General features: G+C 41.9%; 2 protein-coding genes across 3 annotated transcripts; one reads left to right on the top strand and one right to left on the bottom strand.

Annotated features, from left to right (window-relative positions):
* Positions 1-221: 221 nt before the first annotated feature.
* Positions 222-4934, bottom strand: LOC139933592 (tumor necrosis factor ligand superfamily member 14-like). 2 transcript variants are annotated; one of them, XM_071927720.2, is made up of 7 exons: positions 4617-4934; positions 3614-3861; positions 1875-1937; positions 1744-1777; positions 1391-1459; positions 1009-1246; positions 222-708 (listed from the first exon to the last, which is right to left on the bottom strand). In XM_071927720.2, exons 2-7 carry the CDS (start codon positions 3809-3811, stop codon positions 522-524), a joined length of 789 nt encoding a protein of 262 aa, XP_071783821.1. In that variant the 5' UTR covers positions 3812-3861; positions 4617-4934; the 3' UTR covers positions 222-521. The 2 variants fall into 2 exon arrangements, with proteins under 2 accessions (XP_071783821.1, XP_078138922.1); XM_078282796.1 differs by having other exon boundaries at positions 3614-3865.
* Positions 4935-6416: 1482 nt separating this feature from the next.
* tmed1b (transmembrane p24 trafficking protein 1b) lies at positions 6417-11323 on the top strand. Its single transcript, XM_071927696.2, has 5 exons — positions 6417-6686; positions 7544-7641; positions 7751-7940; positions 9802-9969; positions 10145-11323. Exons 1-5 carry the CDS (start codon positions 6435-6437, stop codon positions 10193-10195), a joined length of 759 nt encoding a protein of 252 aa, XP_071783797.1. The 5' UTR covers positions 6417-6434; the 3' UTR covers positions 10196-11323.
* Positions 11324-11398: the final 75 nt, after the last annotated feature.

Consider the following 11398-nt stretch of genomic DNA (forward strand, 5'->3'; position numbering starts at 1 on the left):
CATCCTCTGTATACTGTGTGTGGTTAGCCTCAGTGTGTGAACAGGCAGGAGAAAAGGAGAAAAAAAACCCCACTGTTTCATAACAGTCTTACGTGCGTATGTATAGTCCAGTATATGAGTAGAAGAGAAATCTGCTTGATATTTCTTTATTTACCGTTGATTATCTATTAATAACACTTTCATTCATAACTATCAATGAAATCATCTGATCAGGAATTGATGCCATCTCACATTTTCGTTTGATAAAAAACAGTATTTTATTCCCAATACAAAACATGTAACAAATGATCTAGTCGAATGAGTTAGCCTGAATATCAGATACTTTTTATGATGAAGCAACCATTTGTTGCTTATTCATAAGTGATTCAAATACATTGTGTCAACTATGGCTTTAACTGGACATTATAGCTGAAATCTTACAGAGATACATTATATTTTAACACACTATGTTGTAGATTAACACACAGGCAAACAGAGTCTGATGAAGGAGAGGGACAGAGGTATTCCCTTCCCCGCTACTGCTATATCATAAAGGCCCCCATGAAGTTGTCAGCCGTTCCCTGACGCATCTTCCTTCCCTCCTCTAATGTGACAAAAATTTCATCTCCAGGGTGCAGGTGGAAAACCCCACCCAGAAAACTGTTCCACAGATCCTCCCCGCCTGAAGTCCTCTGATCCTTCGAAGCTTTCGGGGTACGGCAGTGGAACCTGGAGGAAAAATGTCAAAGGTGTCATGTTGTTACTTGCCACATCAGAAAGCAATCTCACTGAACCGTCCCTTCACTAACATGTTAACCACTTTTGTGACTAACCACACCACAGCGAAGACAGCACTAATTTCAACTTGCCTTTTAACAGATAGTGCAGACAAGAAGAGATTGTAATCAAGCGGGCACATGTAGGCACAAGTACAGCCAGACACAGTTACATGTAAAAAGACACAGATGGGAAACTGGGCCAGAAAGCAGACAGTTAGGTAGACAGACAAGGAGCTGTAAAATGACTAACCTGTTGGATTTCATAAGCTCCATGGAATTGTCATAGGCCTTGGTATCTTTCATGACCTTGTGCTTGATATAGGAGCATTCCTCTACAGCATTTAAGTACACTTTGGAGTAGAGGTAGTAGTAACCTTCCTCCTCGACCAACAAGTGGCCTTTGTCGTAACCCATGTGGTAGGTGAAGGCATCGCCGACAGCATGTACCCACTGCACTACATTCTTCTCCCCTACAGGACTGCCTGAGCCTGGAAAGAGAAGTGGGTTTGAGAGAAGAAAAGGGGGAAAAGGAAAGTCATATCATAAAGAAAGGGGTAAACGAGGGTCATAGGGGTGTGTATGTGTGTGTGTGTGTGTGCACGCGCATGTGCGTGTGTTGAGAGGGCTCTAACCCATCAGGTGTGCAGAGGGCCTCGGTGGATGTGCTCGCCTTGTGGGCACTGGTGGAATCTCATTGGTCTCTGTTTAAGTAAGCAGAGTCGGATCAATCAATCAATCAAGTCATTGGAACTATAGTATACAATAAAGAAAGCCCTCAAAGGTCTATGATTTTGTTAACAATACAGTGATGGTCCCAACATCTTATGCTGTCAAATCATTTTAGTAGTTTTTATTAATATCTCTTAAATATCACTGCAACAACCTGAGTTGCAAGATTAATCATGTGATGTAATGTGATCATAGAAAAACCCACAAAGTTTATTTACGGAGCCAACTGTGTAAAACTCCAGGCCTCATACTGTACCTTTAGCTCCTATCCGACTCAATAAGTTACCGCCCTGAAACAGAAGAAGAGTCAAAACACCGACAAACCTCAGACGGTGCAATGCAACACATTATCTGTGCACACACACAAATACACACACCTACACTTACCGACTGGGGAGATGTTTTGGAGTGATTCTGGCAGATAGAGAGAGACAAACAGAGGGAGGAGGGCTGTGGGGAGAAGAAGAGAGAGAGGTAGAGAGTGAACACACGGGTGAGTGATAAAATTTGCGTGTGTTCAGGAGTGAGATGTCAAAAGTTTAAGTTCTTGTAATAACAGGAAGCACCCTGCCTTAGACCAACAGAGCACATGTTGATATGCATGGAAATGTGAAATAATACACACAGACATATAGACACGCACACATTATTACTTTTAGTTAGTAAAATATTATAAAAAGGCATAATGCTCCCAAACAGCAATGTCCTTGCATATAATGACATATAACTTCAAAAGAGTAAAACAGTGATAAAAAGCTGCTTACTTGAGGAGTTACTGTATTCAGAGCCGTGAGGAAACAAAACCAATACACTTATTTTTTATTAAAATGAAATACCCATGTTGTGGAGGTACACCTCCCTTGATTGTTTTAACATTTGTTCGTATAACGCCGCACTAAAAGTGTTTGCATTTTTGATAAGGGAAGAAGAGTGTCTCAGTTTACTTAAATCACTCTTTTAATATTGTAAATTGTGTCCTTACCTCAGACTCAATTTGGGTACGGAAGATTTTAGAAAATAGAACATTACTCTTCATCTTACATGCCAACCATCTGTACAAGTCTAGAAAGGAAGAGGGTGAGTTTTGGTCTACTCATCCCATGAACAGCTACGGGGAAATCCTATATAGAATTCTATATATTTCTCATTACAAGATCTAGCAGATGAGGTTTGATAAACTTTAAACTTTAAGATAAGGTGCATAACGTGCATATATGAAGAGGTGCGTAAAACAGTGAGAAAAGTCAAGTTACTGTTGGTCGGTGCTGGAGAGCGAAAAGAAGGGGAAGTTGAACCACCGAAAGTCCACTGGCAGAAAGCCAGTGGACTCAATCTATGGTTAGCAACTACCGTCATTAGGCTGTAACCTCAAGACCAAGTGACGACCCACGCACTAATGTGTAGTGCATGTCTGATTATGACGTGGAGGAGAATGTGGGGGGAATTCTCAAGAAAAGGAATTTCCATGCACTAGATGGACAGAGCTAGGTCTCATCATTTCATCTCACTTCCTTACACGCACACAGAAAAATAAAGGTGCGAACTGGAACCGAAAATGGTTCTTCGGAGTGATGCCATAGAAGAACCATTTCTGATTCCATAAAGAACTTTTCAGAACAAGGTTCTCTAAAGAACCACTTCTGCACTCTTTTGCTTAAACCTGCATTGGGTTTTTGTTTATCTGCCCTTGTATTGCCTCAATTGCAATTGCACAATGGGGTCTGGTTATTTTCTACATTTATGCCATCACCCACCATCCAATAACTAAGAATTAAGACATACCTTTCAAGAAACTTTTAATATCCCAATAACCCATATACTGTATGGTTCTTTGGCATATTGGATGGTGGGTGATGGCATAAATGTGGAAAATAACCAAACCCCTCCATAGTATTGTGCAATTGCAAATGAGGCTATACAAGGGCAGATAAACAAAAACCCAATGCAGGTGTCCAGGCAAAGGAGTGCAGAAGTTGTTCTTTAAAGAACCTTGGTCTGAAAGGTTCTTTGTGGAACCAGAAATGGTTCTCCTATGGCATCACTACGAAGAACCATTTTGAGTTCCACTTTATTTTTCTTTATGCACACACGCACACACACACACACAACGCAGACACCAGTCTCACCTCTGTTTTGTTATACAGGTAGTAGATGAAGTGTCCCTCGACAGCAACTCCCAACAGAGCCAGGCCCACCAGCAGGAGCAGGAGCCTTTGGCCAAACCTTGTCCACCTCAGACTCTTTCCGCTGGGCAGAGGAGCGTAGCTGGCCTGGCTGTCCACCACAAACACCTGGGGGTAGGCACCTGCATTCCCCTCTGCCATCCCACCTGATCACACTCCACCCTGGATGTAAGGGGCCAGGTCACAGAGCCCTAACTGGTGAGGGAGAGATAATGAGAGAGATACAGAGAGAGGGACAGAGACAGAGACAGAGACAAAGACAGAGAGACAAGAGAGAGAAAGAGAGAAACAGAGACAGAGAGACAAGAGAGAGAGAAAGACAGAAACAGAGACAGAGACAGAAACAGAGATAAGAGTGACAAGAGAGAAAAACAGAAACAGAGACAGAAACAGAAATAAGTGACAAGAGAGAAAGACAGAGACAGAGACAAGAGAGAGAGTGAAAGACAGAAACAGAGACAGAAACAGAGATAAGTGACAAGAGAGAAAGACAGAGACAGAGACAAGAGAGAGAGTGAAAGACAGAAACAGAGACAGAAACAGAGATAAGTGACAAGAGAGAAAGCCAGAGACAGAGACAAGAGAGAGAAAGACAGAGAAACAGAGACAGAGAGAAAACAGTGTGTGATTGAATAATTGCAATTTTCTATTATTCAATTATTTTCATTGTTATTATTGCTGCTTTTTTGATTATCAACTGTTGCCAATGCCAATAAAGCTCATTTGAATTGAATTGAATTGAAATTGAGAAAAGAGAGACAAGAGAGAGAAATACAGAATCAGGAGTTTTAAATGCTGTCCATGCTGCTTAGGTACATGTAATGCAATGCAGCAGCTTCTGGGAACAGACTGATTTCTCCACACTCTTACTGCCGGCCCATGAGGAAAGACAAGCTACAAAAGGCCCGATGAATTAAAAAAGAAAAAAAAACAAGACTCTTCTTACGTTTTGCTCAAGGTCGTTCACAAAGAGATTCCCTGGGATTCGGACGTCCACCAAAAGTTCCTCCACAGCTCAGACAGCAGGACAGTGAAGATAGTTTCCAAATACTCCTTTGATGCTCCTTGGGGATATTGACTGGCTGAAATGTTCTTGTAGACCATTCTAAAATGAAAGAGCACTAACATTACATTCTCTGAGGTGGCACTTCCTGACTATGACTTCTTCAGATGCCTTATCCTGGAGCCACCTGCTGAGACTTCGCTCAAGAGTATCTTCTGCATCGATTACTGATTCACGCCCTCCCTCACCTCTTTTATTTGTTCGCCTGCTGTCAAGTATCACTGATACTGTTGTTCAGCAAGCTCACGCAAGGAGGAAATGCAGATGACAGGGGGAAGAGAAAAAGACAGAGAGTGTGTGTGTATTAGCAGGACACTCCCTATACGACTGCTGAGTGTGGTTATCTTCCCTCAGCTGACACTTCCTCTCTCTCTTCAATTTTTCACTCCAGTTGTGTCTGTTTTTATGTTATCCACTGTTTTTTTTTTTTTTTTAATTATTTGTCTGCTACTAAGAAAAACATTACACCTGGGCTACAATTTGGGCACATTTTTTTAAACCTATTTAACCAGGTTGACTTATTTGGTCTCTCCTTGCAAAGGTTTTCTTAGCTCAGGTTCCTATCAGCAACAATCTGTTCACAAGGCCACTTCCCTCCTGCGGGCTAGGCCTACTGCCTTCTGCATGTACACACACATCTCACTGGATGCTTTGCAGAACGTGCTGCTTGTATTTTTGAGGAACATGCATCTCATTTCAGCCAAACAACATGAAGTGATTGAAGATGACTAAAGATAATGGTGTGGAGGCATGCAAGTCAGATTGAGCAAGCATGTGAAAAGTGACTCAATCACCTCAAGTTCAACTTGAGGCAACACTTCTTTTTCGGGCAAATTGCCCCGTTTCAGGTTTTCACCCCGGAGATTGTCTCTGCACACCACTTTGTTTGAGAGTTACTGCTAACACTTTGCACTGCTTGAAATTCAGAGCTATTTGAGCCCAAGCTGTTTCTGCATTTGCTTTTTATTTTTTTATTTCTTTTTAAAAGGAGGGGGCAGTTTGCCATATGGCAGACTCCATATGTTGAATTTGCACAACACATTGACACACTTTGACATCCTCATGTTTAACTATACCCACTCTCTCTCTCTCTCTCTCTCTCTCACACACACACACACACACACACACACACACACACACACACACACACACACACACACACACACGTTGTGCTCAGTGGAGGTAAAGATGCAGGGAAGACAGTCGGAAGTGTGCATGCTTGGTAAAGGCGTGTTATATAGGCTACATAATGAGAGGAGAAGGCTATAGACCAGGAGCATGTTGAAATGTTAGTACTGTAATAGATATTTTTGACATGGAAGGACATGGACCAAAACACGGGGTGAGGCCACTGGCAAAAACTTTCATTTCACATTGATAGTTCGAAAATGTGCACATTGATTATTACAAAGTGGTGTGTGTGTGTGTGTGTGTGGGGGGGGGGGGGGATATGATAGCTGGAATATGATAGCTGTGGAATATGATAGCTATATTTTTAATTGACATCATGAGAAAGGGGGGCGACGTGATGCTGGGATGTGAGCCAAGTCTCTTAAGGTGTAATGGAATACGGCTCAGCTCAGCGATGGAGCGATTGGAGGAAGATGGCTACTCTTTCTCTTCTGATTGGTCTGCAGCATTTTCCTCGTTTGCGGGATTCTATCCAATCACAGGGTTGCAAAGTTGTGCTGCGGAAGAGTGATGCAAGGGAGATGGCAGAAGTTAGATAGTCCTGTTTTGGGAAATATTTTGACCATGGACCTCAACCGTGAAAAAGGGGAGAGCAGAACAAGTTTGCTTGTCCTCGTGATAGTTTTAGCGTCGTGTTTCGGCTCGGTGCGGCCTTTCGGACAGAGCCAAGACAGCGAGTTCACGTTTCTGTTGCCAGCCGGGACATCCGAGTGTTTCTTTCAAACAGCAGTGAGGAATGGTACGATGGAGGTCGAATATCAGGCAAGTGTGGCTAGCAGCTCCCCAGTTATCTATTGCAGGATTATAACAGTGCTACAAGAGTATATTGTTGATGGCTACCGACCGTTATCCTTAGCTAGCTGGCCCCAGCCAACCAACTGACTTATCTTAACGTCCATGAATATTTTGATAAGCCAACAGTAAACTACTACTAGCTAGATTAGCCTACTAACAGTTAGGTTAAGCAGCTTCATATCATGGAAGTTAGGTGAGCAATGAGGCGACTAATAAGCACATAGTAGCTCCAAAAGAAGCATAGATGTCAAATCTAATTTAGCTTGCCATTTTCCAATGGTTTCGTTTTCTTTAGCTTTCCTGTTGCTGGATGGGTTAGAAAATCAACTATTCATTATATATCAAAGTAGACTAGTAGCATATATTATTGTTTACACAGCAAAAGAGTCAGTCCTAATTTAACCTTTAGGGTGTTAAAAATGAACTGCCAGTATGCCAGTATTTATATATGTCCACACCCATTAGAGTTAATTTAAAACTTTTAATAGTTTTGAGCAGAGCCAGAGTCCAGAGCCATATCAGCTCTGAGTGGACAAACAACTCTCCAGTCAACACTTGGCCACACCAAATAATTGTCAAAAATTTAACTTATTAACACTGGCACATTTGCTGTGTAGGCTTCTTATAATCTAAAAGTCTAGTCAGTGCTCATAAGTGTCTGCCCTCCTCCTTGTCCAGCATGTTTGTTTAGTGGGAGAGTCTTAACTTAAGAGAGGACAGTATGCTCAGTCTTGCAATGCATACATACAGTAATCTCTGTTGAAAACTTTGTGAATCTGTTCCTGTGTGTGTGTGTGTGTGTGTGTGTGTGTGTGCATATCCAGGTGATAGCAGGGGCAGGTATGGATGTAGACTTCACCATCATCTCCCCCCTAGGCTTCCAGCTTATCGTCGAGTCTCGGCGCTCTGACGGAGTCCACATGTTAGTGCTACCTCTGATTGGTCTGAATCCTTGATTGCAATTATCATTCATGTTCCAGCAGTGTTGGACCTATCTAAATTCTCTTTGAATTTATTTGTTGTTTTTCCAGGGTGGAGCCTACAGAAGAGGGAGACTATCAAATCTGCTTTGACAACAGCTTCAGTCGCTTCTCAGAGAAGATGGTGTTCTTTGAGGTCATCATTGAGGGACAAGGAGGAGATGTGGGGGGGGACGATGAGTGGGCGGGGTTAGAGGAGCCTGAAGGAAGCCTGCTGGAGTACAAGCTGGAAGACATCCGGGTGAGAAGCATCCTCTGTTGACACCCTGTTTTGGGTTTAGATCCTGAAATTAATACAGAAAAGGAAATCTATTTCACCACAGCAACTGATATTAGACCCCTGTCTGTTGGCGTAGATTTGGGGGAAGGCAGGGGGACAGGTCCCTCTATTCAGAAGATGAATCGCTCCTCCCTCCCACCAATTAGCTCTGCCTCAAACAAATGTACAGTATTTTCACTAGGTATGTGTTTTTTAGAAGAACAGTTTAGTTTTACTGAAACACATTTTGTGGTTGGTTTTGGTTGCAAGCACCACTTCCCCTTTAAAAAGAAATGGAGCCCTTGTCCCACTTGTTTGAAACACCTTGTAATGCATGAATTTGAAGGATTAAGTAATTTAGACTGCTTTGTTTCATATTTTGATTGTTTATATTTCAGTTTAGCAGTGTCTTACTGTATTTCACACTGACCAATAATTTCCTTAGTCTCATACATGGAAGGAAAATGGATTTGATTCTAGGTTTAGGATTGAGGCATTGCCATACAAATCTCTTTGCAACCACAACTGGCGGGATCTTGGAGATCCACTGGCTATACTCAAATCATGTCTAAATATATACAATAACAACCAGGCTAGAAAAACAGAGATAGCTGAAAAAGTGTGGGTGTAGGTCAATTAAGTAATGTTAATATTAAACATGAATAGTTATTATATATATGAATATATATATATGAATATAGATACTATATACACTCACCGGCCACTTCATTAGGTACACCTTACTAATACTGGGTAGGTATCAGCTTTCAGCTCAGTGTCAACCGGCTACCAAAGTGACATCTGCCTCAAGGTTCGACGTGTTGTGCATTCTGAGATGCTTTTCTGCTCACCACAGTTGTAAAGAGGTTATCTGAGTTACTGTTGCCTTTCTATCAGCTCGAACCAGTCTGGCCGTTCTCCTCTGACCTCTGCCATCAACAAGGCATTTTCGCCCAGAGAACTGCCGCTCACTGGATATTTTCTCTTTTTCTGACCATTCTCTGTAAACCCTAGAGATGGTTGTGTGTGAAAATCCCAGTAGATCGGCAGTTTCTGAATTACTCAAACCAGCCCGTCTGGCACCAACAACCATGCCACGTTCAAAGTCACTTAAATCACCTTTCTTCCCCATTCTGATGCTTGGCTTGAACTTCAGCAGATCGTCTTGACCATGTCTACATGCCTAAATGCATTGAGTTGCTGCCACGTGATTGGCTGATTAGATATGTGTGTTAACAAACAGTTGAACAGATGTACCTAATAAAGTGGCCGGTGAGTGTATATATATATATATATATATATATATACTATAATACTGATATGGTAGATTTATTTCCAATTGTAGGTTACTGTGAAACTGTCTTGTCCTCAGCCCTCTCCCATCTGGTCCTAGCCTCTACTCCAAAGCACTATTAATTGTAGTTTGAGAAGAGTCAGCTCAGTCAACCTAAATATTTTTTTTGCTTTGTTAGTTAGCCAACAAGCCAGCAGGCTAATTTGGCAAAGCAACTGACATGCAACTACTAGAAAACTACTAACGCTGCCTTCTAGATGCATTAGCTAGCATGCAAATCAGATGTGTTTACAACAGTGATTGATGGTTGCCTGACCACATGCTGTGGTTAGCCAGCTAACAGACTGGCATTATGTAAACACAAAGTCAGTCAGATGCATCAGTGGCAGAATGATCAGATCCCAGCCAAAAACAGCACAGAAAATAAACATGTCTGTTGAATTCTGTTGACTCGGCCTAGTCATATGTTTAGAAAATCTCTCTCTTTCCACCAAACCTTTGCTATCCATCGCTGTCTCTATTTTCACCCCCCTCCTTCACTTCCTTCAGGAGTCCATGGACTCGGTGCACCGGCGCCTGGAGCGCAGCCGACAGATGCAGACCGTGCTGCGGGCTTTTGAGGCACGAGACCGGAACCTTCTGGAAGACAACCTCTGGAGAGTCTCGTTCTGGTCCTGTGCCAGTCTGCTGGTCATGTTGTGTGTGGCACTCACCCAGGTAAGTAGAGCCCTGTCACATTGCAAAGCTATTGGGTAAACACATTCCCAGGGTTCACAAGCTCAAGAACCGCAAAGGAATTGCTCTGTATTTTGAGCAATCACACAATTTCAAACACACAGACACACAAACCTGATGTTGAACATGTTGCTCTCGTTTGTTTCTCCATTCATAGGTCTACACTGTCCGCAAGCTGTTTGACGATAAGAGGAGGGTCTGCACATAGAGATGTTATTGAGCCCCATTGCAAGGCAGGTTGGGAAGGAAAACAAAATCTAAGACAAAAGATGCTCAGCCGGTTACCCATTCTGATCATGCTCCTCTTTACTTGCTTTGGGTCTACATCAGCAATGCAACTCTTCTAAGAGGACATTAATTACATGTTTTTTTTAGCTATCTGATCTTGTTTTGGGAGGTGTTTGGTTTGTGAACAATAATGGAGCACTAGATCATAATGGGTAGCCAGTTGTTGGTTATGTCATTTTACTCAGTGCCTTTAATGTCAGGGTCAAGTTCATCCACATACCAATAAGGAAAAATATTTTGAAATGAAGGCGCTGCCCACAAATACTGAACAAGAACTCTTCTCATACTGTATCTGGTGTCCTACACTCCTTAACCTTATTACCTGGTTAACCATGCCGCAACTCAAAAATATCATCAAGCAAACTGAGTTTACTTCTTGGACTCCTAACTTCGTAACACAACTCATAAGTTTACCAGTTTACATGGGACGGCTGAATGTGCAATAGTGTTCTTGGCCTATTTGCTCTTCCTGACAGTGTGAGGTCTTTCCATCACACCTGTGATTTCTTTCCATTGGTCCAGGTATTTTCTGAGTTGCAGCCTTATCGAGGGTTAGTTTTTTGGTGTTACTGATTTCTTTTCATGTGCCAGTAAAATTCTGTGCTGATCTGTAGACAAAGGAACAATGTAAGGAAGAGGGTTACTTTTAGCTTAGAATGTGTGCCTCAATAGCATGGAAAGTGCCGTGTGAATCCAATGCTGTATGTGTGCAAGTAATCTTGGAGACCCATATGCAGTTTGTATGTCGATCCAGGTATCTGTCAGGAGAATTAATAGTGTGAACACACAGATTGTAAGATGTGTTTTTTTGTGTGCTGTGTGTGTATGTTTCATTTTGTCTTGCAGGCAGTCAAACTTGCTTTTTTCAGATCAATGTTTACTGTGTCAACAGAATCTGACATTTTGATTGTACTCAGAACAGAGCCATTGAGTGGATTTTTACCAAGAAGAAACTTTCATTTCATACTGTACATAATCATTAAAATCAGGTTTTCATGGGAGCCACTGCTTTTAATAAATGCATTTTTACACAACAAATATTTAGTTTGACATGAGTTATGTCATCATAGACTAATTGCTGTGCAAAAACGGATAAAAGTTCTAGATAGTATATGAGTATTGA

The sequence above is a fragment of the Centroberyx gerrardi genome, chromosome 3 (genome assembly GCF_048128805.1).
Source record: "Centroberyx gerrardi isolate f3 chromosome 3, fCenGer3.hap1.cur.20231027, whole genome shotgun sequence".
NCBI classification, from domain to species: Eukaryota; Metazoa; Chordata; class Actinopteri; order Beryciformes; family Berycidae; genus Centroberyx; species Centroberyx gerrardi.